At 44.7% G+C, this 26,287-nt stretch overlaps 2 protein-coding genes across 3 annotated transcripts in view; one reads left to right on the forward strand and one right to left on the reverse strand.

The window, feature by feature from the left end:
• Positions 1–3,061: 3,061 nt before the first annotated feature.
• Positions 3,062–15,246, reverse strand: EIF4H (eukaryotic translation initiation factor 4H). Of its 2 annotated transcripts, XM_074593832.1 has the most exons (7): positions 14,709–15,246; positions 9,129–9,310; positions 8,067–8,131; positions 7,860–7,959; positions 7,133–7,198; positions 5,095–5,253; positions 3,062–4,970 (listed from the first exon to the last, which is right to left on the reverse strand). In XM_074593832.1, the coding sequence occupies exons 1-7, from the start codon at positions 14,765–14,767 to the stop codon at positions 4,834–4,836; spliced, it is 768 nt and encodes a 255-aa protein (XP_074449933.1). In that variant the 5' UTR covers positions 14,768–15,246; the 3' UTR covers positions 3,062–4,833. The 2 variants fall into 2 exon arrangements, with proteins under 2 accessions (XP_074449933.1, XP_074449934.1); XM_074593833.1 differs by lacking the exon at positions 7,133–7,198 and having other exon boundaries at positions 14,709–15,183.
• Positions 15,247–16,539: 1,293 nt separating this feature from the next.
• Positions 16,540–26,287, forward strand: part of MYBBP1A (MYB binding protein 1a) — a 61,665-nt gene continuing 51,917 nt past the window's right edge. Inside the window, exons 1-10 of the mRNA XM_074594777.1 lie at positions 16,540–16,853; positions 17,022–17,117; positions 17,969–18,052; positions 18,450–18,524; positions 18,961–19,068; positions 20,114–20,304; positions 20,576–20,743; positions 22,100–22,217; positions 24,514–24,803; positions 25,702–25,809. Of these exons, the coding sequence (XP_074450878.1) occupies positions 16,686–16,853; positions 17,022–17,117; positions 17,969–18,052; positions 18,450–18,524; positions 18,961–19,068; positions 20,114–20,304; positions 20,576–20,743; positions 22,100–22,217; positions 24,514–24,803; positions 25,702–25,809 (1,406 nt within the window). The 5' untranslated portion in view covers positions 16,540–16,685. The remainder of the gene's footprint in view (positions 16,854–17,021; positions 17,118–17,968; positions 18,053–18,449; positions 18,525–18,960; positions 19,069–20,113; positions 20,305–20,575; positions 20,744–22,099; positions 22,218–24,513; positions 24,804–25,701; positions 25,810–26,287) is intronic.

Consider the following 26,287-nt stretch of genomic DNA (forward strand, 5'->3'; position numbering starts at 1 on the left):
TACGGTGCTGCATGCGCGGTTTTGTATAGACCGAGAAACGGCTCTCCTCTCGGCTGTGGCTGCGTGAGCGTGTCCCCGCTGAAGGGGAAGTGCCACCTCCTCCCCTGCCCCAGCTGCACGCCCCACTGCAAACCCCACCTCGCCCCACTGACACCCCCCCCGCGGCCGCAGCGACCTGCCGCTACCTCCCCCCGGAAAGGCAGCTCGCAGCCAGGATTTCTGGGCGCTCTACAAAAAATTTGGGCTGGTAAAGTTTGCAAAGGCTAACCCTGCACATCCCTACGGCGCTGTAAAGCTGCTTCCCATTCCTAACCTGCTTAGTTCATCCTCGTAGACACAATAATTCTTGAATTGGAACACAAGAACCTAGAAGGTTTGAACGCTTTTATTTGATTTTGGTTTTATACAGCAATACAAATTATACAGATTCGTTACAGTACAGGTTTTGCAGGGGTTTATAGAGGTACTTCGTGATTTTTTGGTTTATTTAAAAGGAAGAGGCAGATCTTGGGAGCACGGTGACACGAACAAAACAATCTCAATGTAGGAAGCAAATCCCTACCGTGCTGAACATTAACCTAGCTGAAACTAGCTTAATTTCAGAGGTGGTGAAAGGTGGTGGCAGCGTTCCTGGCAGTAACATACCGAAAACATCAACCCTGGGATACTCTAGAGCTTTACACAGGAATTTGTGAGCTTACAGGTAAGCAGGTTGCCTCTGTAACGCGCTGAATGTCCTTAAAGCCCTTGGACGCACTTTGCTGGGAAGGGCACAGAAATGGGGGAAGCTGATGTCGAGATGAACCTGCCATGGAGCAGACAACATCATGTAACAGCGTCGCTGCTGCTGTGGAAAAGGAAACCATAAAATGCTTTAGATTTAGTCACCCAAACAGCTACAGTAGGACGAGGAACGTGACCTTAGACCTAATAACAGCGACAGCATCATCCCGCACTGCCCTGGGACGGCGAGTCTCGGCCACAACCGCTCTGTCATAACCAGCCCTGGGACGCCCAGCACAACTTCAGCAACACGAGGTCAACCGTGGGCACTCTTTCAGTCGTGCCAGCGCATCTCAGCAGTAGGTTTACACCTTGTTGCTACTTTAGGAAGGCAAGAAAGCCACCCTCGGGGGCACACATTTAACATGACTCTCTCGCAGCCCGTCATTTGGCTATGTGAACACTCCTCCGCCTCCCTCTTCAGCCGTCAGAACAACGTCCACGACAAGCCCAAAGAGCCCCCTCGGATGCTGCTATTGCACGGCTCAGTGAGTTGGCAACACACCAGTGCCAGCACTGGGCTGCTGCCCTCGGAGGGCTGGGATTAGCCCTCCCGGTGCCGCTCCTGGGCTGGGGACCGCAGTGGGGTTCAATTTTTGGTGGTGGGCAGGGCAGTTTTGCAGCACGTTAGACGCGCGCTGATCACTCCTGCGCATTGTCCCACAGCTCCTCCAGAGCCACCCCACCTGCGACCCAACCCGGGGGGACACCACGAAGCAATTCCTACAGTAGCAAAGCGATGCCTTAATTCCATTTCCCTTCCGAAAACCATCATCTGCTGCATTCCTGACTTCAGTTTTGTCTATTTTTTTAAGTTCAAGCTTGAAGAAAGCTCCACATGGCTAACAGAAATAACTTGGTGAGAGTGAATTATCCGTTTGTTACCTCCACTGGTAACCTCCCCTTCCAGGCTTTGCCATGCCAGGCTCGGCTTGAAGCTGCAGCGAAAATTAAGCATTACAGTTTAAGCCTTAACTGCTTTTTGCTGGTGGGAGGGGGAAAAATAATCTTGCTTCCTCCTCCAAAATTTAAACGCCACATTCAAATGTTAAATATAGTTTTGTCAACTGTTGATACAAGCTAGTTTGATATGCTTCTGTATAGGAAAATGTTAATCAATTAGATTTTTGAGGGGGAAAAAGGAATAGAGGAGTCTGACCCTAAGCCCCACAAGACGCATAATGCTCCAAAGAAACCAGGCAATGCGTTCATGTTTGCCTACAAAGGACTTAAAAAATGTATCTATTAAATAATATTGGTATTAGGTGGCATTCACTAGTGGGAAATCTTTGACCAAACACGTATTAGGAGCTACAGAAAAGTATTTTTAGGAACGAGATGAGCTGTTTCCTATCTACCTTTCTCACAAACGGGTGTTACTCTCCCGCACACAGAGAGATGAAACCAGTGCTTCCCCCGCCGGGAGGTCTGACAGAGCAGCTGTGAGCACGCCTGGTGGCAGCAGCTGAAGGGCAGTGTCCCCAGCCAGCCCTGTCCCTACACACCACTCACCCAGGTGCTGCCACACACACAGCAGCAACCGGCTCCCGAGCGGGACCGGGAGTCTCTGCTCAAGCTGCCATCAGAGGGCCCGGAGGGCAGAACGCTTCCCACCCTCTCACGCTACGGAAAGCAGCAAAACCAGCAGGAAGGTCAGAGCTCGCTTCCTCAGTAAAACGCGGCTCTCCCTCTTTGCACTTCCCTTGCAGTGTGCACATACTTCAAAGACACAGGGCGACAGCCTCATTAACAGTCATGTCTAGTGGGAAACAGGGCGGCTCAAAGAGCCGGGAGAACCTGGGCAAGACAGCAGCATTTTTACTTTGTCTCCCCACAAAGGCTGCACATGAAACTGCTCACTACTCCAACGGGAAGGACACACATTTAGCCCTGTATCAGGGCAAATTGGTCAGAGCAGCAGAACTCAGCTGGCTGGAAAGGGCAGGATGAGCTGAATGACCTGCAGGCCACAGGACTTACAAATTCTGCCTGGCAACCTTAGAACATGACTGAAGTTACACTGAAGCCACAGGACTTTAGGCTCACTTCCACACGCACACAATTGTTACTTCACTGTGCCCTGCCTTTTCCAGCACTTGTTTAGGTTAGATTCCTCCCCGTTACCTTCTTCTCCTCCCCCCCTAATTTGTATAGGAACGGGTTTGGTACAGCTTCCCCAGAAAATTTAAGGAAGCAAATTTCCAAATTAACACAATGTTTGAAGACTGAAGGTAGGGGGGGAAGAACATGCTATAGCAGACTCAAATAAAGACCAATGTTAAATATTACTTAATGTTTTCTTTTATTTAAAAGATCATTCACAAAATACCATATCCATAAATTTATTTTGTTATGAAGCAGAATGTGTTAAGTGTTTGGAATTCTCTTCTTTTCCTTTTTTTTTTTTTGTTTTGACATTTAAAAGTCAACTGTCTTGACTAGATGTGAGATTTTATATGGGAATTTGTTCTTAAAAATCTTTTCCACATTGAAGATGTAAATAGGTCAATTATTGGTTTGGAATACCACCACACAAATGCATGTCTGTCTTAAATTAAGTATTAGTGTTAGACAAATGGTTCTTATCTCAGAAGCAGATTAAGTGACAGGCAGAAGGAAGGAAAGAGTAGTTCTGTAAGTTGCTGGGACTCTGACATTATAAAGGTAACTTTAGGGGAGAAATTCACTACTAGCAGTGACGCTGCTGGTAGTGAAGCAGCCATGCTTCCAAACTCCTCTTGCAAGTGCTCTGGTGTGCTGGCGGTTTGATCTGAAAGCTGTCAGCACTAGCACTGGGGGCCCAAGATCTTCTCGTGCGCTGGACGTGTCCACACATCAGTGTCATAGATTCAGGTTTTGTTTTTAAACATTAACGACCTCTCTCCTTTTGCTCCAGCCTCCCCCTCCCCTCCCACCAACCACACAACACTGGCAAGAAACATTTCAAGTGAAGAGAGATGCAGCAATTAGAGATGCTTTTTACCCAAACTTCTACATGAAGAGAATCTATAGCAGAATGATTTCTAATCTGCTCATTTTCAAGGTATTCTGAAAGCAGAGGTCTTAAAACTGTACACCACTGGGCAAAGAAATACAGGGGATAATGGCAATTACATACTGCATGGCAAAGTATACGCTCCTTAAACAAAAATAAAAAAGTCAATTTTATTTGTAGAAACTTTAAAAATTTACCAAACATGTAAAACCCAAAAAAAAAAGTAAGCAGAAAGAGCCAGTGAGCAGTTGTGCTCAAACAGGCACATTTTTGCAGCACTAACCTTGAGCTCAGAGGTGTAGTATCACACCATTTTGAAGTCAACAGCCAGCCACCAGCGAGTCTGCTGGCAGGGGCTTTACCCATACTGATTGCAGCCCCTACTCACCAGGCTTCTTGTCAGCCAATTTTATTTGCATCTATTAAATTGATCTTTCCTGGTAACCGGTGTGAAAGGGCAGCTTTCCCCCTTAGTTTTATAAGGGGCTCTGCTGTGTACAGTAACTATCATCAAATTGTCATAAACGGTATCTCCCTACTTGGTTAGAACTGTAAATTTCTCTGTTCAACTCATCTGGACTCTCCAGTTTTCCTCTTCAGAGCCACAGCAATACAGAACAAGACATGCAGGTCAGAAGAGGAGCACTGAGGAAGTAAAAGGAAACAATATGGGGCAATAACTAAGTCTAACCTGCGCTTCTAAAGTAAAACAAACCCAGAAAGGAAGAAGTTGAAGCAGCACCTTTGTCCAGAGACCTCCACACTCGTGGAAGCAGCTACACTGCCTTATCTACTGGCAACTGTGCTGCTTGGAAGAAAACAGAAGAGGGAAACTCAGCACAAAGCAGGCACTAGATACAGCAAAGCCAAGAACGTACTAAAAACCACTTGTTAACAGCTGACATGCATTCACAAGCTCTGTGTTTTCGGTTTCAAATAGGACAAATGCCAGATGGCAGGAATGGTAAACTGCAGGGTTGACATTCCAGCAGAGCTAGTCACTCTCTACTGTCTTGCTTTTTCTCCCGCCTCCCCATTCCCTCTCAACCCCAAACTCAGTCGTGCTCTTTTACTACTTCCTCTCGGGGCTTGGCTCCACCGAAGATAGCAGAGTTTGGGTTGGCTACTTGATTGAGGGGAGTAGCAACTGTTCGAGGTTTGAGCTGAAGTCGGGGTCGCTGTGCTCTTTCCTCTGGAAGAAAAAACATCCATGTTTTAAGATCTGGCTGTCAAAGGTAGTAGCTTTAACCTGACAAAGAAAGCAGGAGTCTCCTTCACGAAGGAAGACTGAATTACAGAAGATATAAAGAGCTCACCTTCTGTTGGCTCTCTGAAGTCCATGGAAGATCCACGAAGGGGAGGCCCATCTCTGAAGCGACCAGTGCCACCACTTCCCATTGAGGCACCCGGTGGTCGCCGATCTCCAGGGCGGGTTCCTCTACCCCGGCCTCCCAAGAAGTCGTCATCTTTGAATCCTGAAGATGGAAGATAGTGAATTTAAAGAGCATATTTTGCGATACTTTTAATCTAGATTTTTAGGTGGGTCACTGGAAAACCTTGCAAGTCACTGCTGTCAGTCCAAGACGGTGCACTGAGAGCCTTTGTCTGTAGCCAAGATTGCTTCACAGATCTCTAACATGTTCTAGAAGTGTCATACAGATTCCATTTGAAACCAAGTATACTACGCCAAGTTCAGAAACCGCTTTATCCACCTAGATAGAGGCTTATTGGAGAGTGGGTCATCAAGTGAGCTTAAAATAAGAGCTTCAGCTGCAACTTCAGTCTGCTAACACTATTAGCTGAATTCAGAGACAACACTAGAAGTACCCAGAAGATCACACTGGCTACAGCCTTAGCATGAAGTCTGCAGGAGAAGAGCAAATGGGAAAATAGCTAGGGAGTAGTGAAATATACAGTCCTTATAAAACAAAGCCTTTGAAAAACAGAGTAAAACACCAAGGCTTTTAGTTGTAGTAAAAACTGACCAGGCATTTACTAATCAAAGAGATGGGGGGAAAGAAAAAAAAAATCAGACTTTAAATATGAAACTGACTTCATTTCTTCAGTTTATGAATCAAAGAAATCAAGAACTATCTGTCACTGGCCAGAGTTCCATTCTGTACCAATGACTATCCTGGAGTATCTCTCTGAGCCCCCAACATCTGCAGTCAATGGGACAAGGATACTTCAGGCTATCTGCACATCCAAGGGGCATATACTCAGTTTTTCAAAAGCTGCCTGTAAGAGAAAGTTGGTTTGCATCCACTCGAGGTCTTCCTTTCCACTTCAGTATTTGGTAGAGTTGCAGAACTGTCCCTTACTTCAGTACCAAACAACCATCTTTAAAGACTTGATCCAGAGCAAGGTTGTACAACCTGAGAAGAAAAGTTTCTGTAGCAACTAAGACCCAAATGCTAAACTTTTGGCTCGCAAATCACTCATCCAGCATCTAACAAGCCAAAATGCATCTGCATTTGAAGAAGCTGCCAAAAAAAAGTATAAAGCTATGACACCAGAATGCTTAGCTACAAAGGCAGGTTAAGCGCAGTGCTATAGCAAGCTTCCTCTCTCCAGCACCATTCTTCAGTTTCACGCTAGTGGCAAGGGCACACTTTGTTACCGCTCCTTCTACTTTGTCCATTCCACTCATGCAGAGACCAGACATTGCAAAGTTGCACTTGCCAGCATCTCCCCAGCAGAAAATGGACCAAACCCACCATTTCAGAGGACAAAAGCAGTTGTGTTAATGTCACCCTGGATTCTAATAGCTGGAAACTGACAAGAAGTGAAGAGCAAACTCGGTGGCTCCGTCACTACCTTCCACTCCACAAGCACAGTCATTTGCTGCAACTTGCATTACTGTAATAGGTCTAAAAGTTTAGGAACATTTTGCATTTAGAAGTGCTTTGGAAGACTAACACGTCTTTGGAGAAGTCAGTTGTTTCAGGATACACATATAATGATGTCACATCTCCTTAAGAAGGTGAAAGCCTCTGCTCTGAAAGAATACAATATCAGTTTTTCCACAGGATCTGTCTGTTTCTGCTACTATTCAGAAATGTACTTGGTCTCATGTTTGAGAAATGCTTAAAATCTAGACACCATAGGCTACATGTGAACAAATATTCTGTCATTTGGGATTGTTTCACAAAATTTACAATCAAGACTCTTTCCTCTGTTATAAGGCAATGGAAGATTGCCCTTGAAGAATCCCACTGCAGCTGTAGGACATCCAATATTGGCATACATTAGATTCAATCAAAACAGTAATGGGGACAAACGTAGCTGACATGAAAACGTGAACATTTCTGTGCCTTTTAGGCTGCCTATCTGTATAAGTGTTAATACTGATACCAGAATTGAAGTCATCTCTGGAATCCCATCCACCTCCTCTGGATTCTCGGGGACCTCCTCCCATTCCTAGGAAAAAAGCCACAATTGTGTTCAGGTCTGAAGCTGTGGGAAAGACTGATCAAGGGGATACCAAACCAAAGTTTCAGTCCTTCCATATCCAAAGTTATGCTGCTGGAATATCCTTTCATTTTGGTTCTACCATGTTCCATTGCACAGGAACAAAAGGTCAGCTTAAGTTAACAAATAAGTGATCAGAAAAGTTTCTCTAATACGCATTCAATGGAAACCTTTAGCGAGTCTAGATCTATTAAGCTTCAACTACAAAGCCTGTTTTCACACTGGAACAGGAGATCAAGAGTCCAAAATAAGTATTTTTCTACTTGTGCTCACTTAACTTACTTTTCTTACATCATAATAAAATAGTAGCAGATCAGACTGTTGGGCTTATGATTGTCCTCTGCAAGACACTGTACATTACTAAGGGTGTTGGTCTCACTTCCTGGACCAGGAGTGACAACATGTTCAGCTTTTGGACACAAAGCACATCTACTCCAGACATTTCAGGAGCGGCAGCAGCTACGTTAGAAACGTGTATATACACAGAAAATTTCTCCTTCTTACATAGTCTTCATGTTTACTTGCATGCCTTGTCTTAGCATTAGTTAGCACCAGAAGTCATAACTACAACCATTATATTTAAGAAGCTATTCAGAAAAATAGAAGTCACCTCTGTCATCAGGCCCGCCACCTTTTCTGAAGCCAAAGCCACCTTTATCCTGTTTTCTGCCTTCTGCTATGTCCACTCGGAGTGATCGATCACCCAAAAGCTGTTAAATAAAGGGGAGAATCTCTTCAGAATGTACCATATGGGCTGCCAAGAAGTTTGAGACTTGTGCTTATCTTTTGATTCACAAATTAATTGCAATATACTTACTGCACCATCATACGTAAGAGCTTCCTTGAGTGACTCCACTTCATCGAACTCTACGTAACAAAATCCTAAAAGGAGAACCTCACAAGTTAATACCAGCACTTTAAAAGGCTCCTGTAAGAAGCCACTCTTCCTGCATATCTGCTAATAGCCTCCCTTCTCTTTCAAAAATGAGCTACAGTATGATAAGTGCAAGACATACGCAACTCAGACACCAAACACCACCAACGATAAATGCATTTACCTATGCCTAATAATGATAGGGACGAATACTGAAATAGAACTCTGTATGGGCACGATGCAAATGCCAAGAGCCTGATTAATTCCCTTTACATGGATTTATAAGGCTGTCATAACAGATTAGATTTGATCTATGCCTTTAGACAGTTATTTAGCTGAATATTGACATTTGGTTACTAGTATTTTTAAACAAGAAGCTTAAGTACCTGCTTGGCCAGCAGTCTGATTTTGTATCATCACATCACATTTAATGAATTTATTCCTTCTCTAAGACCCTCTGTTATCTGAGTTAAGCCTTCCCCTCTCGCCCCCCAGAAGCAACTTACAAACATACTCCCTTTCTGCCGGCCAATTCCAATGGAAATTAGATTTGCATCCTCTAAAACAATTATCTGTATGGATTATCTACTTGCTTTTTCCCGTCTACTAAAAAAAGACAAGAGCTGAAGCAACAGGAGTCCTCTGAACTAAAAGATTGTTTAAGTACTCAACACTTAAGGTCATGGATCTTAAGTGGGTGAGACACTTCAGCTTTGTACTAATTCATACAAGACAAACGAGGTTTGAGAAAGTGCTTTTATGGCAGGGCCAATATTGACTCTTGTCACTCAGGTTAGTCTGTATCTTAAGATGATGGAACTAACAGTGAATCTCATTCAAATGAAGCATGTATTTGTTAGTGAATGAGAAATCTGCATAAGTCAGCACAAAACCTAAACACAGATCAACAAGAGAATGAAATTCACCTAGTAAAGTGACTTTAGAAGTACCTCATTTTCTCCTACCAGTTAGCCATCTACAACCTGAACAACTCTGAACACTCACCTTTAAATTTGTCTGTTTCCTTGTCTCTGACTAGTCGTACACTCCTTACACTGAGATCCTTGAAGATGGCATCTATGTCTCCTTGCACAGTGTTGAAGGGTAGATTTCCCACATATGCTGTGAAAGGGGGTTCTGTTGGCAGCTCTTTCTGTTTGCGGGAACCAAGGCCGCCACCACGAGACCTGTTGAAAAAAGCACTCCGTTGACTCCCGACACAGCCAGTAATATAGTATATAGCACTGCTGAGGTGCTGTTTGACTCTTTGGAAGTGGATTTTTCCACAACTTTGGTTAAATTTTCCTGTCCCTCTGCCTGTACCTGCCACCTCCACTATTGGCCAACTCCCTTCCAGTATTACCTGATACAGTACTTCAGTCAGAAAAACAAATGAACAACATGTATAAATACATTACAGGAGAACTCAGTAACAAAGTGATGAACGAACTTCTTTCTCATCCCACAATCCACTAGGAAAAGCAACATAAGGTTATCTCTACTGTCCCCTACTCAAAAACGTTACTACTTAAAACACACATCCTGGAACAGATTTTAAGATTAATTAATGGCAGTGAAGAAATACTTGCATGGCACAGGCTTGTCAGTTTATCCTGAAATTAAGCTGGATACAATGCTTTTACTATGCTTTAATGTTGATAGTATATTATTAACATCCACTCCACAGTCACTTAAATTATTTCAGCAGCATTTAGCTTAACATAAACATCTTCTCCTAACTGAAGTTCTTGCCATAACTGCCACATATCTGGACTAGAATGCTTTGAGTTGAACACATGCTAAAAAACTTGGTTAATCAAGGTGTTCTAAGGCAGAGAAACCAATTTCAGTGCTATCTGGATGTTTACTTCATCCTTCGTGTCTCATGAATTAGAGACAGAGGTAAACTAGTTTGTCTTTTCCTGTCTTTCCCTCAGTCTCAGTTAAGGCTATTGACATTGGTTGCTGAAAGAGTAGACTGTACCAGCTAAATTCTTTACTGTATTGATGTAACACATCCGTGTGTTAATTACCTGTAGAGCCTAATCTTGTAAAGCTAACTTTGATCTCCTTTACAGAAAGCAAGATTTGTACTGTGGGCACAAGGCAACCTTAAATTACAGCTCCAGGATGCCACTGTCACTGGTTCCAGCACCATTTGCCCCAACCTAAGCAATCTTTGACTTTTACCTGAGAGGCCTAGCTACTACTCTGCCCATGTTCCTTCAAGACCTTATTTTTACTGGGCTTTGTTCATGTCTGCTCCCTTTCCCAGAGGCTCACCATGCATTTAAAAGCATGGTGGAACACAAACTGTACCAAACCAGGATTTGCTAGGGTGACATGGACTAATTAGATTTCTGCAGAGTCCTACGTAAAATACAGAAGGTCAAATAATTTTATTATTTCCTTTTATTCTGGCTAGTTGCATGCAGCCAGAAAATCCACTGGACAAGCAGAGTACCTGTTTGCCTTTTTTTCATTCCACAATAAATATTTTATTACTAATGAATCAGATAATACAGGAATCTTCAATAAGACTCCTGAATTCTTCCTAGGTAAGCCTGTCATTTGTGCCTTTTCATGGTAGCAGCTCCTTGCAGGAGTGATTTTTCACCAACACTATCAGCATGCTGCTAAATGTACTTGAATCACAACCTACACATCTTTAATTAGCGTCCACCCAGGTTCATATTTTAGCATTTTTGGCAATATTCCTCATATGCCTTTGTCTCATTAACAAGGCAGAGTCAAAAACATACCAGGGAACTAAAGCTGCTATAGTTGGGTGCCCTGTATGTACAGCAGAATTAGCTTTAGTCACAAGGTTAAGTTTTAAGCAGGAACTCCAAGTAAATTGAGTTGCTCTTCTAAAGAATTCCACAGTATGTAGAATCAATTCCCTGCCTCTGTCCTTGATTCTCATCTATGGCCTTACAAACAGCTCTTAAAATACCAGCATATTTAATTTGCAGCCAAAAATCTTAGCTTTTACGTTCTCTAAGAACATCAAAATCACTTCGGCTGAGTTTAAAAGGAATATTCCCTGCTTCTACACATTCTCACCAGGTTTCTTGGACTGCCAGTCATCTGGCTCAGTAAGCTGTTTCACCTAAAAACTCACCCTGAATTCTCAGCCAGATCAACAAGGTGGTATGGACAGCTGCAAAGAGTGCTCATGCCAACACAGACAGGAGAATGAAAGCAAGGGCTTGAGCTACAGCTTTCAACAGCAACCTCCACTCAGATCCATTTGAGCTGCTTTTGAAACCACACCCTCAACTTAGCAATCCCCAAAAGAATTTTTTGTGCTACAGACAAACCTTGTTTCTATCACAGCGCAGAACAGCTTCACAGGGTGCATGTGTGGAAATCCATGCCCCATTGTGCAATCTCTACTGATATGAAGTCAGAAAATGAAGTATTCTTTTTGAATTTGATCCATTAAGGCCTTAGTTATCAAATATATAACCATATATTTGGTATTTTAGTCTTCATTTGAAGAACAGGAACGGTCAATAACTAGGTTCCAAACTAAGTTTCCCACAGAATCCAGGTATAGCAACACAAAAATAAACTGTTTCTATACTTCCCTACGGTTTTTCAACACTGAAACAGTAGGGGGGGAAAAAAAAAAAGGAGTTTTACTTCAGTGACCGAACAATGGGATTTTAAGATGTTCTCATTTGTAACAAAACAGCACAGAAGTCAACTATAATTAAAACCATCTCTGAATTAAGTGAACTGGGTCACACCAAAGTGTTAAATGAGTATCTGCATTTCCCACTCAGTGTAACTTTTGCTCAGACACAATTAGGTAATAATTATGGCATCTTAAAACACAACTTTTTTTTTTCCAAAAAAACAAAGCAGAAAGCTAAAGAGGAAAGCTTGGTTCTAGCAAATGCAGATGCAAACATCCCAATGATTAGACTTACTTTTTGGTGGACTGAGTCAAATGACATCATAATGCCATATTGGGGTGAAAGAACAACAAACTATAATTTTGAAATTACCCTTTTAGAAAGTTTAGCTGTTTTTTCCAGAAAACAAGATCTATCAAAAGTTCAAAACAAAGAATATTTTGAAAGCTAGTATTTGAGTTTAAATAGCCTTTCACTAAGGATTAAAACAATAGCTCAGTATTTATCTTTTTGCACAGCACAGAGACAACAGCTAACTGGATTCCAACATTACCAGAGGCAACATAACGCTCAGCAGGATGCAAGTTTTGTCGAGGCTCTCCAAGACCACAACTCTAAATACATACCCAATTTATTCAAGCAATCCAGTACATCTCTAGAGTAAGCATTAGATGTCTTCAACAAAAACTTACCCACGCCTAAAAATTAGGAGACATTTATTAACATTAAATTGGTAAGACACAGGATCCAAAATGCCAGGATAAAGACTATCTCTCCATTTTCACTTACTTGTGCAGCACTTCAGCAGATGAATCTTAACCTTTGATTAACATGCCCAGCATTAAGCCCAGTGCTTAAAGCCACACCAAAATAAACAGCCTACCAGCAACTCAGGAGTGATAAACATTCCATTTCCTTCAACTTTGAGAAGCTCTCCAGATGTTCAAAGATTTTCAGGCAGGCCTCAGTATGCTTAAGTACAGATTATTTTCTTTGTCAAATTTTGGGCTCCAAAACACTTACCAAAAAGCTTTTATAGTAAGCCTTTTGTTATTAAAACCAGCAGCAAGTTTTGCATCTGGAATAAAGTGACTTTTGCATACCATAGTATTATATGCTTCAGCTCTTTATCAGTGCATTACTAGTGCACTAGCAAAATCCCCTGTCTCGTCATGCCACAGTCATTCTGTTGCTCTTCCACCATAATTCTGAAGAGTATTAAAAAGATATACATGAATATATATATCTTACATATGTTAGAACTTGTGGGGCACTGCTGTTTTCTATCTGGCACACTTAAATCTTACACTCACTCTCTATACAAACCAAAGGTTATGCAAAATGCAACTTCCACAAAAACTATTATATCTCATCTGAGTTTACACTATTTTTTACAGTCCTCGAACACCTAAAAATGAGTAGGAGTCACTAAGTTAACATGAGATTCTTTAATTGGAACCTTCAAGAACAGTCATGTTTTCATTACACTACACATATTACAAGACTTCATACAAAGCAGAGACCTGTTAAGGTCTGAAATTGTGAATTAGCTATTAGTAACTTACTAGTAATAGTGACAAAGCTGCACTCTAATAGTAGCATCTGAGGCTTAAAACTACAGCTAATTCAGAATAAGTACATTTTGTCATCTGCAAAGGCATCTACTAATCAGCAGGATGCCTTTACTTCACAAAAACAAGTATCCACGTCTTGCCTCAGAGAAAGATTGAATACTCTATTAAAGAAATCTGAATATGAAAGTAACATTTTAACTTTACTTTTGTTACTTCATAGAATGTGCCCACACTGACTAGGGCAGACTGAATACTAACATCTGAATTTATTATGTGCGTCAAGTGCCACTTTAGGCTGCTGTCAAGGTTATTTGTTACAGAATTTAAAAAAAAACCCAACAGAACTGTAAGTTCTCATTACATTCCTTAAGATTTGTTTGCAAAGAGAGCTTATTTAATAGGTTTATGCCTACTATTTTATTTTAGTGCACACACACACACTTATATGGCACCAACCTTCAAAAAAGTCAATTGTTAATTGCATGTTCACAACCTGATTTAAGACAAACTTCGTAGTTGCTGGTTATTGTTTTGGTAGCTGCTTCCCCATATATATTCTCCAGCAAAGAAACAGAGATGAGACAAGCCTTATTCCTAAGGATCAGGGATTTGGAGTCAGCACCCGGAGCCGCGGATAACGCAGGAGGGCGGCCCACAGTCCTCCCCGGACGGAAGCACCACAAAGCCTTCCCGCTCCCTGCCCGCTGCAGGCATCACAATGCTGCCCGCTTCCAGGGGCACCTCGCCGTGCCGCGCTCGTCCCGCCCGAACAGGGGCTTCTCGCTCCCCTACAGTCTTTCACGGGAAGCTCCCTCCTCCCATCTCCCGGTCTGTCCCTGCAGAAGCGCCTTACGGCCTACCTTGGCGCTGGCCCAGCACCTCCCTAAATCTCCCCCCCTCCACTCGCCTCCGGGCCGGCGGGAACACAGCGACACCCTCCTTCTCCTCCTCCCGCCCCTTCCCGACGCTCCCAAGCCTCCAGGCCCTAAACCTTGCGGCACTCGCCCCGCGTAGCGAGGGGACGGCCGCTTCCCCCTCCCGGTACACCACAGCCTTCCTCCTCGCCTTACAAAGCGTGTCTGCCAAGGCCATAGGGAAACGCGCCCCGCCGGCCTCACCCCCGTCACCCGGAGATGGGGAGGCGGCAGGGCAAGACGGACCCGAAAGGTTCCTAGAGACAGCGCCGCCGCGTCCCTCTCTCCGCCCGCCCCCCCGCCGTGCCCGCCCGCCATCTCCACAGGGAAAGGGGCAGGCTAGGCCCCGCGCGGCCGCGCCCCCTCCTCGCCCGGCTGGGGGTCCGCGGACCGCCACTCCCTCCTTCCCTTCCCGCCCCCAGGCCCCGGCGCTGCCCGCAGCACCGCGCTCACCCCCGGCCGCCGCCGAAGCTGCTGTAGGCCCGATCGTCGTAAGGATCAAAATCCGCCATCGCCACCTCAGCCTCCTCCCCGTGCGAGCGTGACAGGACCGCGCCCGGAGGACCCCGCGCCGTTTATATACGGCGGAGCTCGGGCCAGGGCTGCCCCTGGCAGTGCCTGTTTCCAGCTCCCCGCCCCGCCGGGGCTGTCCGCGTTACTGCCTGTCGGGAAGGCCCGGCGCCTGGGCGCTTCCCCGCCGCCGCCGCTGCCGCCACAGGCGCTGGCCGGCCCGGGGCAGCCTCCCGTACGGGCTGCGGGGCTCGGGACCGGGCGGTTATTGGTGACACGAGCCGAGGCCTCTGGCTGTGAAGCGTGCCGCAGCTGCCCCGCTGTGTTGGTCGCTGTCTCCAAATCGCTTTGGAATCGCTGCGGATACCATCAGAGGCAGCTGGCGCTGCGGGCGTTAATGCTTGTTCTCTGTGCTCGTGTGGCCGGCGGGAGAGGAGAGTCTGGAAGGCAAGCAGTAAATGGGCACAATTTTTGCATGGCCGCTGCAGAATAACTCTGTATTTTATTGTAAACAAAGACAATGGGCCGATTTCTTGAACTGATTTGTTGCGTTTTCCTAGGCCATTTATTTCAGGCTTTATAGTAAAACCATAAGATGTACAAAGTCTCATATGATATCTGGTTGTGCCAATACACCTCAGTGTCCCTCTGACTCCCCTGGGATGGAGCATAGGCGACAGGAAGGGAAATATGGCACTAGGGGAACACGGGGCTGAGGGGATGCTGTGGGTATGAGGAGAGCCCAGGGCTGATGAGGGGAGTGCGGGGCTGAGGAGAAGCGTGGCCCCGAGGGAGTGAGGGGCTGAGAAGCCATGGCGCTGAGGGAGCACGGGGCTGAGGAGAAACCATGGCGCTGAAGAGAGCCGGTGGTTGAGGAGAAGCTGCGTTCCTGAGGGGAGCACAGGGCTGAGGAGAAGCCATGGCCCTGAGAGGAGCATGGGGCTGAGGGGACAGGGGAGGCCATGGCCTAGCAGGGGTGACAGGTCCGTGGCACTGAGGAGAAGCTGTGGCGCTGAGGGAGCATGGGGCTGAGGAGAGCCTGGAGCTGATAATGGGAGCACGGGGCTGATGAGAAGCCACAGCGCTGAGGGAGTGCGGGGCTCAGGGGACCGAGGCACTGAGGAGAAGACATGTCCCTGAGGGAGTGTGGGCATGAGGAAAAGCCATGGCGCTTAGGGAGCATGGCCCTGAGGAGAAGCCATGGTGCTGAGGGCCGGTGGGGCTGAGGAGAAATTGTGGGGCTAAGGAGAAATCGTGGGGCTGAAGACAGCCCTGGGCTGATGAGGGGAGTGCAGGGCTGAGGAGAAGCCAAGGCGCTGAAGGAGCACGACCCTGAGGATAAGCTGTGGCGCTGAAGGAGCGCGAGGCTTAGAGGAGTGTGGGCTGAGGAAAAATCATGGGGCTGAGGGGATGGGGGAGGCCACAGCCTGGCGGGGATTGAGGAGAAGCTGCAACCCTGAGGGGAGCCTGGGGCTGATAAGATGCAGCCCTAAGGGAGTGTGGGGCTGAGGGGAGCACAGGGCTGAGGAGAAGCCGCAGCACTGATGGAGCACAGGGCTGAGGGCAGTGTGGGGCTAAGGGAGCACAGGGCTGAAGGGAAACTGCGGCCCTGAGGAAAAGCTGTGGCACTGAAGAGAAATCGCGGCGATGAAGGGATGGGGGAGGCCGCGGCCCTGCGGGGCTGACAAGCCCGCGGCGCTGAGAAGAAGCCGCGTCCCTGAGGGGAGCACGGGGCTGAGGAGGAGCCATGGGGCTGAGGAGAAATCGCGGGGCTGACAGGCCCATGGCGCTGAGGAGAACTCGCGGGGCTGAGGGGCCGGGGGAGGCTGCGGCCCGCGGGGGCTGACAGGCCCATCCCCGGCTGCGCCCCGCTGCCCCGGAAGAGGCGGGCCGGGCGGCGGCGGCACCACGTGCGGCGGCATGGCGGAGCGGGAGGGCCCGGGCAGCGGTGTGGTGTCCGACCCCCGCGGGGTACTGCGGCAGGGCCGCGTCTTCCTCGACTTCTTCTGGGACATCGCCAGGCCGGAGCAGGAGGTGCGGCTAGCGGCCACCGAGAACCTCCTGCGGCACCTGCGTGAGGGCAGGAAGGTGAGGCGGGGGTCGGGACTGGGGATGGGTCCGGGCGGCCGGAGGGGCTGCGGGTTCGGGCGGGGGCATGGTGGGGCGCCAGCCGGGCTTGCCGCGGGGGGAGCCCGGCAACCCCGCGGGGTTCGGAGGAGCAATGGGCACCGCCGGAGCTGGGGGTCTGTTTTTCAGGACGATGAGTTGAAGTACACCCTCAAGCGTCTGGTGGAAGGACTGGGAGCCACCCGCAAGGCTGCCCGCCCAGGCTTCAGCTTGGCCTTGGCGCAGGTGAGTATTTCCCAGAGCAGAGCGCTCTCCATCCCCTCACCCACCCCGGTCAGTTCCTGAGGTCTGCTTTGCTGCTTGTAAGGAGGCTGGAGGGCTCCCATGTGGCATCTTCTGCGTGCAGGTGGCAGAGAAGGCTCATGCAGCAAGCATAGGAAAACTGCAGTTTTAAATGGTGCTAGTATCTTTTAGAAGCACTTACAAAGGTATAAGCTATACCAATATCATGCTTATGCTACAGAATTCCCTCCTGCCTCAAGAACCATCCTTAATTTCCAAACTTTGACCACCTTTTCAAATATACTGCATTTAGAACTATTGTAACTTAAAATTGACTTGCTCTTGGTGTTGGGCTGTTTATGTGGGAGATCAGAAAAGGCAACCCTTTAATACACATTTCAAAGGTAGGTTTTTTTATCTCCCTGTAGTTCGAGTCTGTAACATAGCAGAGTCTCAGCAGTTGGGATCACCAGTGGGGTCTGACCTGATCTCACCTCGGAAGTTGATGATGCAGATGAGCCTGTATTCTTCCTGTTTAGATCAGGCCTTGCTCATGATCAAGAGTTGCGTTGCTTCTGTTACAGGGTCTTGCAGTTGCAGCAAAATGTTCTCATTAATAATCCTGATAAGTCATGTATAGGGGAAAAAAAAAAAGGAATACCAGCAGGTATATTTATGTCTACGCTAGTTCCTATTCTGACACATCTACTGATCTAGTTGTTTCAATTCTGGCCTAATAAAGCAGCACATCTGCTGCTATGCTGAACAAGTGTGCAGCTCTATTTCAGCTGAACTTGATAAAACTTCATAAAAAGGAAGAACTGCAAACTGAGCTATTCCATCCATCTCCTCAGGTTTTACAAGCTTTTGAGGAAATTCCATTGTGCACTGTCCTGGAACAGATAAAAGAAAAACACAATCCGGAAAAGGTGAAAAAGGTGAGTCAGCTCATAGCAGCATTGGCCAACAGCTAGTTTAAATTTACCATTCTCTCTTCTTTGAAAGCTTGGTGCCCAGATACTATAGTTTTGTGCTTCTTGCTAAGGCAAACGACCATAATGAAATAATGGAAATGTTTGTAAAAACTGGAAGTTGATGACATTGTCATCTGGCCCTGTTTCAGCTGGGATTCATCTGTGTGATAGAAAGATAGTCTAGGATAGTTCTTATACATAGTGCAGGGGCTTGTTTTTCTGTGTGTTATCTTCTTATGTCATGGTGTTCAACGCTAGATCTTCCAGCAGTCTTGTTCCACTGATCAGAGCTATAGCGGAATGTGAAATCTAACTGCTCGGTGAGGTGGATTTTTAACCCTTTTTTTTTTTTCCTTCTCAGAAACTTGTGGAAAATGCTGCTTTTGGAAACTTTTTTGGAGTTATGGCTCTGTTTCAATCTGGACGGCTTGTTAAGGTAACATTACCGTTGTTAATGTTGTTTGTCAGTGCTGGTTCTAGGGCTATCTGAAGTGGAGAGAGGATCTAGAGAGAAAGGCTGGGTCATTGGCCAGTGGATGAGATAGCCCTTGAAGCATCAAGTTCGGTTCATTTCTTTTGCATTATCCATAGGCTTTTTGTGCTTTTTAAACATTTGTTCCTTTCCTGATTAGAACGTACGAACTGTGTCAGGTAGTACAGGAGGTTCCTACCTTTCCCAGAAGGAAAGGATCTCTTGTCATACACGGCCAGAAAACACTGTTTTGGGGAAAGTTGAGTGGCCTATCATGAAGAAATTGTGTAGATTTCTTATTACAAGTAGACCTAATGGTCTCAAGAGTGGATTATTACCTGAGCCTTCAGTTTAATCTTTGATGTTTTTCCTCTGTTTTGGGCTTATCTTTCCTTTCTAGGACCGGAAAGCTTTGCTGGAGAGCATCCAGCTTCTCCAGCAGCTGGCACATCACCAAACATACCTCAGAGATCTCCCTCGCAAAACTGTTATTGACATCATCTCTGAGGTATAGCCACAGCATGTGGTGGTTGGGAGGAGGGAGGACTTTGCTTTGGGGACTGCTTTTTCTTTAGTTTGTTTGTAGTTAAAAGGGTGTGTGTGTGGAAGAGTGAGTTTAAACTGTGGGAGCCGTTTTCTGTTTTATCTGTGGACAGATGCTCTTATTCGGGGAAGGATGCTCTGGTTTAGCTTAGTTTGAGTTCGTTATGGACAACCCCATAGCCTGTTTTTTCCCAGTTGACTTGCTTGGGTGGTACATTAGGTGCTGTGTTCTTTTGAATAGAAGTATGCTGAAAACTCTGGACAGCAAAACTTTTTTTCAGGCTTCAAACCTGGGCCTAAGGTTGAACTTTGGGCTGTTGGGAGTGAAAGGATGTAGAGACATGGAGTAAAGGAACTCTGAGTATGTAGTAAAAGCAGAGAGTTCATTTACACTTTCCTTATTTTTTGTGGATATTGTTTGTAGTCAGTGTTAAATCAAAATTTAATAATGTTTTTACATGGGTCATTTAGCCTTGATGTTAGGTTTAAATGTATTTTGAAGCCAGTCTTTAGAAAATATAAATTAAAGCAGGTTTTGTGCATTTCTTATTTTATTGATGAAAACATGGGATCCAGTTTTCTCTAAAACCATTGAACACAGTTGTTTACCAGCAAGTCCTATTGAAACAAGTAACTTATTTTTGGGAAATATAATTAAAAGCTAATACAAGAGTGTATCCTCCTCCCTGGGCTGAACGGCTTTACAGACAGGAGCAGTCGGACAGCAAGAGAACAATTGCAGCTGGAATCAGTTGACCAGAATTGCTATCTGATGACAACATATTGTCCTACTGCACATGGCTAAGCACCTGGGGACTGTATGGCAGTACTGGACACATCCATTATTTATTTTTGGTTGTTTCACCATAAAGACTATTTCTAAAGTTTCTAGAACAATGCAAGCTTTTAGTAAAATGCCCTACAATGCAGGTATTTTAATATACTACACAGCAAGTTAGTCAGATGCCCTCAGATGTTTCTCATATGCTCTCGCCTTCATTCCTGTCTAGGTTCCTGAGACTGTGTTTGAGGAGGTTCTGTTTGGCATCTTGCAAAGTGACCTCGCATCAGCCTTCACATCTCCAGATAACCTGCACCTTTTGCTTGTGGGCATACGGAAATTCCCTGGTGTTCTGAAGCCTCAAAACCTCAAGAAGCTCTTTGGCTCATCTACTGTTGTAAATGAGGAAAATATTCCCAGGTAAGTTCTTAAATAAGGAGCATTAAATGCAACATTCTCGGTCTCTTGGCTAGCAGTGAGAGAAATGTGGCTTTCATTCTCATACCTCCCTGTATTTGCCACTCCAGGTGCTTTTAAGGGTTAGGCGCTAACTGTTGTGCAGGTTCCTAAATTATAGCACTCTCATTTCCAGTGCTCAGGAAATGTTCTTTGTCCTTCAGCAGGATGAATATGGCCTTCAGCAGTCCCCTTCCAGGCCAGATTTCTCGCATTATTTTCTTTCTTCTTCTAGACTAGTAGAGCTTCTGCAAAGCGTTGCCAAGTCTGAGAAGGAGGACAAGAAATTGCCCAACGTAGCATTTGATTTGCTACAAGTTTCACTGAAGGAAGATGCCTTTGAACTGTTCTGGAAAGAAGGTGTAGAGGATGGGCTGTTGAAGGAGAAATCAGGACCTGTGAGGTTTGTTTTAAGACGCATTGTTTGTTGTTTTCCATATTATCCTTCTGTTTCTTACTCCACTCTTTCTGCTGCTGCCCGGTGGTAGAATGGCATATGGTTTCTCACAAAGAATGTCAGAACACTTGCTTTTGGTTATTTAGATGTTCATGAGAAACTACAGGGAGCCTAAATCTAGGAGTTAGTAAGATTTCTCTTAGAATTGTGACATATAACAAATTGGGTGAAATTTAACTAGGACGGCACATAAAGGTGATGCGCCTCATTGGGCACAGAGGTGTCTTAAATCTATAGATTGCTCCTGCAAGACTTGTCAGAGGAGCTCTACTGTCCCTTTCTAAGTGGTTGAGAGGGAGAGTCATTGGACTTTGTCTGTGTGATTTAAGAGGCCAGCTCCTGTGTGAACAAACCCTAGTTCTGAAATCCGTGTCTAACACTGCTGGACTTGTGCTTTGTGGGATGGACTGAATTAAAATGCCTGGATGTGTTTGGATTCTGACATGGTCTGTGTTTTTAAGTAGGATATGGCTGTGGCTGACATCATACCAAGAACTATTTCAGCTCCTTTTTCAAGTCTAATACTGTGTCCTAGTAGGATTATTCAAGTTGTCTGTTGAGACTCATGCTGTGTAAAAATGCTGCAAAATCTGGAATACAAATCTGTGAGCGTTTTGTGGGAGCATAATTTAATTTGGGCTATAGCAAGGCAGTCTGTGGCCAGGTTTAAATCTTTCTTAGATCAAGAGTTTAAAAGTTGTAGAGGTGCACCTACAAAACATTTCCTTAATATATTACATGAGTCTAACAGTGAAAGGAGACCATTTTCAAAGTCTGAGCAGTTTAAGTCTTGTTTTACTTGGCTTGGGTATGTCTGAAAATACCCTTTGTATGCTCAACAGTGTTGCTTTTTTAGCCTGATTTCCTGCAGAAACGAGGCTGGTGCTGTCCATCTAATAACTCCTGAGCCCATAGGGCAATTCTGATCAAATTTGACAGCAAGTTGCTGTCAAAACTAAGTAAATTTGCTTAGTCAAAACTAAGTTTGTATTAGGAGCGTGGAAATAAATATGTGGGGAGAAGAGATCCAGAAGATGGATCAAGGAAGGAACTGCTGGTGAGGACTCATCTTTTTCTAGACAGCGGAGGACCTGCTACAGGGAGAGATCTCAGCAGCTATACCAGTCAGAAGAAATGCTTTAGGCAGTAGGATTTTTGAAGACAGGATCCATGAGTTTTTGACTTCTGCCTTCCTGCATGCTCCATGTGGCCTGCCCCACCGCTTCTTCTCTGTCTCTTACCCTTGTGTGTGGCTTTACTGCTGTGCCTCTACCTGAGGGAATCTTCTTTGTTTCCACACAGTTATATGTGCTACCGGTTGCTGGGAAGTGCTCTCCCCTTGTTGTCTCTGGATCAGCTACAGATAGTTCTCAAAGGGAAGGTGATGCAACACTATGGAGAACACGTGGTAACAAGACAGGTAGGTCTTCTGAAAGTACGCGTGCTCAGGGCTAAAGACCCCATCCTGAGCAGAAGTCCTCTCTGCCCTGCTTTCTAGTTTCACATTGTCTTCTATAAAGAAGTTTATGTAATTTTAGACCTTGGACTCTAAGGTTATACTACTGGTTGCAGTTTGCCTGTTTGCCTGTTTTTCGTTCAGACTTTTTAAGAGTTTTGAAACTGTTCAGCACTGACCTACTTGCTTTCATTGATGTTGCTGAGAAAGTTCTAACGATGGGGGAAGCAGAGGAAGGGCAGCCCTCAGCATATTGACAGTGTGATATGTCATTCATTAACAGTGCTTTTGATTTTGTGTGTCCAGAAAGTCCTTTTTGTCTGTCATTGTGCTGGGTGTTGCATGAACATTTGAAGGCAGAGGCAAAAAGGGACAACTCATGCCTTTCTCTATGTTGGTGCTTGTTTCAATAATCACATCTGAGGTTTAAGCACAAATTTTATTTGGGAATTGGATTTTGGAACGCCTCTTTCTCCTTTCCTCCTGGGAAGCCAGCAAACAACACAGCCCTGCAATAAAGGGAAGAAGAATAAAAGGGGAATACTGATAAAAATAGGCTTTGGCTTGGCTTTTTGTGGTAACATAATCCTAAGCCTCCTCATGTGGGCCCAAAAATCATTGCTTTCTCTTGGGAGGAATAGGACTTTGCAGTCTTTCTGATCTGGTATCAAAGCAGCAATAGATGCGCGTGTTTGCTCTGAAAATAATGCTTATTGTGGTGCCTCCCTGTATGGACCAACTTTCTCTATGTTTATCCACTGACTTAGTTGTTTTCCTGTTTCTTGTTTTTTATGCTTGTTCCACAGTGAATTAGGCTGTGTTCTTCCATGTACATCAAAAAATTTGTTAATTTAATTCCTGTCTGAAACGTACAAATCCACTGAAGACAATGATTGACTAAATGGAAAGAGAAACCCCTAATATTGTTGATGATGAGGAAGTAGAGAAAATCTTAGTTTTAATTTGTTGGTGTTGTTTCTGTGGGTTTGTTTTCTTCCTTGACACCAGTTATTTGTTTTGGAAAGCAAACACTGTTATCTTGTACTATCTTATGGGGTTCCAGTTGTTGTTGGAGATGGAACTAGACAAAGCTTGAGTCTGATATTTACTGACAGTTATTTTCCTGAATCCACTTTTTTCAACAGGGGAGCCAAAGTACTTGATTTGCTTTTTTTGAGAGATGATTGTTGAAACCCGTGTTGTGAGTTATTAGCCTAATTACAGCAATCTCTCCTGGAGTTTTTCTTCCAGCTTTCATACTGATGCACAAGTATTGAGTTCTCCAACAGCAGAAGCAGAAACTTGCTAAGTTGTGTTTTGTGTGAGATTTCGTGCAGGGGTATGGATATTTATGTTATAATTGGATGGATTTGTAGTTAATTAGGAATTTATAGCCCCTTTATTTAAAAGAACAGTTTTCCCTAGACTTTCATTACTGTTTCTGCTCCTACCAGGTCACTGGGATCATGACACTGTAGCAAACAAGTTGTTTTATTAATTTACGAAAGTTGCAGTGCATTTTTGGAATGAAGCCACAGCTTGCCCTCTTTGAGATTTCTTCAGTTATGCTTTTGTTTTTTTCCATAACAAAAGAGTAGGATTGAATACTGAGGGCTATGAAAGAACATAAGGAAACTGAATGTATGGTGAGATGGGACATGTCCTGGTGGATGGCTCGTGGATCAGTGGCAGGACTGAGGATAGGAGAAAACAACAACACTTCAGGATATAGTTTTTAGGTTAAACGTGTCAACTCCCCCACCTTTCAGAATGCCTCAACACTTCTGAGACACCAGGGAGAGGAGGTGGGATTTGTTCTACCCACTGTAGGTCAGCAGGCTCCAGGGAACTGAGACCGGAATTGATGTGGGGGAGTTTCCAAATCGAGGGAAAGTCTAAGGCAGATGATGTGAGAAACATCCTGGGCTTTTATTCAAAATAAGAGCTGATCAGCCTAGGAGCTTAGCTGCACTGGCCAGCATGTGGTCCAGCCTGCTGAAGCTTGACTGTTTGTGAAGGTCCAAATTAAAGGGTTGAAGCTGGTACATGATAGGTTTCTGTGGTTCCTTACAGTAGTTGCTCCTATATGAGGAAGACCCTGAGGTGAATTTGATGACCTGCTGTATGCCTTATGACAAATGTTCAGGCACATGACTCTAATTTACTTATTGCAGTCAAATCTGTAAAGTGATTTGTACTTATAAAGACACCGACACTCAGTGTGAGATTCCTAACCTGCTTGTTTGGCCATGTTTTTCAGCTTCCAAAGCGATCTAAGTTTGCTCCAGAGATGGAAACGTATATAGATGAATTTCTGAACAGCTGTGATGACCCGGAGAGGCAGCTGGCAGTGATAATCGGCTTCTCTACTCTCACCAACCAGGGCAGTCCAGTGTTTTCTGGCTCTTCCAGGGTAGTCAAACACCTTCAGCCAGTGGCATTGCAAAAATACGTTGACTGGCTCAAAGACATGTTCCTCAGGCCAGACTTGGACTGTTGTTTAGACTTCTCAAGTAACTGGCAAAAGCAGAACCAGGAAAACGTAAACATGTGAGTGTATAGATCATACACCTTCCTCTTCTCTTTCTGTTTTGTGGTTAGAGTTGCTGCCTGTGTGAAGTCTGGTTTGGATGGCCAACGTTAGCTGGTTCTTTTGCCATGAGTTGACAATTGTCATCTATTCTGTTTTTTCTGTCCCAGAAGGTTTAGCCCCAGCATCTGACTCTCTTGCTGGGACAGAATTAAATTCTGCAAATAGGAGGAAATGTGGTGAGAACCAGCCAGCCTGACCAAAGCAGACTGGATGACCAAAGCCTTTTCTCTTGTCTTTCTAGCCCTGACAGCTCCTTTGGCAGAAATCTCCAGTGGCTTCCTTTTTTAATACAGACTCTCAGGTCTTTGTAGGAATTTTGCATCCCTTTTATCTGACTATTAAACTGGCCTGAGTGCTGTCATCTCCTTGGCCCAGAGCAAATCACTCACTTCCATGTCTCAAGAGTAGCCTGTAAATACATATATCCTTGCGAGGCATTTGTAGCAATTTCTAGCTCGAAAAACTTCCCAAGAGAAAGTTCCATCCTCTTTGGCACTGCTGCTGGCTGAAGAGCTACAGCTTGGTGCTGTGGGTACCAAGTTACTTGTGGAGGCCTCTTCCAAGGAAGATGTAGGCTGTTACTCTACCGACTACTGCAATTCTTGAAGTGCTTTTTGCTAAACTGCAGTACCTCAATGGGGTAAATAGACTGTCTTTTGCATAGTAAAAAGCGACCTTGGGGAAATTATCTCTTCTATTATGTGCCTGTTGCTTTCTTACTAAATAACTTTGTCACCATTAGTGTGAAGCCTCTAAATATCTGAAAGTCACCTCTTGCTGTAGTGGATTGCGTGGTTTGTGTTTATTTCGAGATAGTGTTCAAACTACTGATTGTGTCCTCTTCCTTATCGAAAGAGCACACCATAAGATTGTTCGATTAAGAAAATGGATCATGCTCCGACTTTGTAGTATCATTGAAAGTCCAGTGGAAAAAGAAGAGCACCTTGTGATGGATGTTTCCAGGTGAGGATGATTTAAAGACTTAATGCCACATGTGGCTGGAATAATTCTGTTTAGCTCTATATCAGTATTCAAAGTAAGCTGTCCCTGTGACACTAGGCAAATTAAGTAGTGGAAATATTCCATAACATAAATCATTTAGGAGACTAGGTTCTGTTTTCAAAATACCATCTGCAAATTTGGACCAACTCCTGTCATAAGTAGTTCAGGCACTTAAAATCACCTTAGTTCCATTTGTTTTTAGTAAATTTTAGGTTCCTGTTTACCTAGACTGCTGGAGGATACTTGTCGTGGTTTTGGCTGGATTGGCCAATCAAAACAACAGATGTCCCCTCCCCCTCAGAAAGGAGAGGAAGAGATAAGGAGATTTACGAGTTTAGAAAAAGAACTAAACTACTTTAATGAAAATAATAATAAATAAGAGAATAGTAAATAATAATAGAATAATAAAAATTAAAGGAAAAAAAGTATACAATATATA

Source organism: Larus michahellis, chromosome 7 (genome assembly GCF_964199755.1).
Source record: "Larus michahellis chromosome 7, bLarMic1.1, whole genome shotgun sequence".
Lineage (NCBI taxonomy): Eukaryota > Metazoa > Chordata > Aves > Charadriiformes > Laridae > Larus > Larus michahellis.

What these genes read in the sequence shown, in the direction of transcription:
- EIF4H (XM_074593832.1), bottom strand. Translation starts at nt 14,767, where the DNA reads ATGGCGGATTTTGATCCTTACGACGATCGGGCCTACAGCAGCTTCGGC. An exon ending in TGGCGGGCCTGATGACAGAG is followed by an intron (nt 7,199 to 7,859) that starts GTGACTTCTATT and finishes CTTTTTTCCTAG; the next exon opens with GAATGGGAGGAGGTCCCCGA. An exon ending in CAGAGATGACTTCAATTCTG is followed by an intron (nt 5,254 to 7,132) that starts GTATCAGTATTA and finishes TTCCATCTTCAG; the next exon opens with GATTCAAAGATGACGACTTC.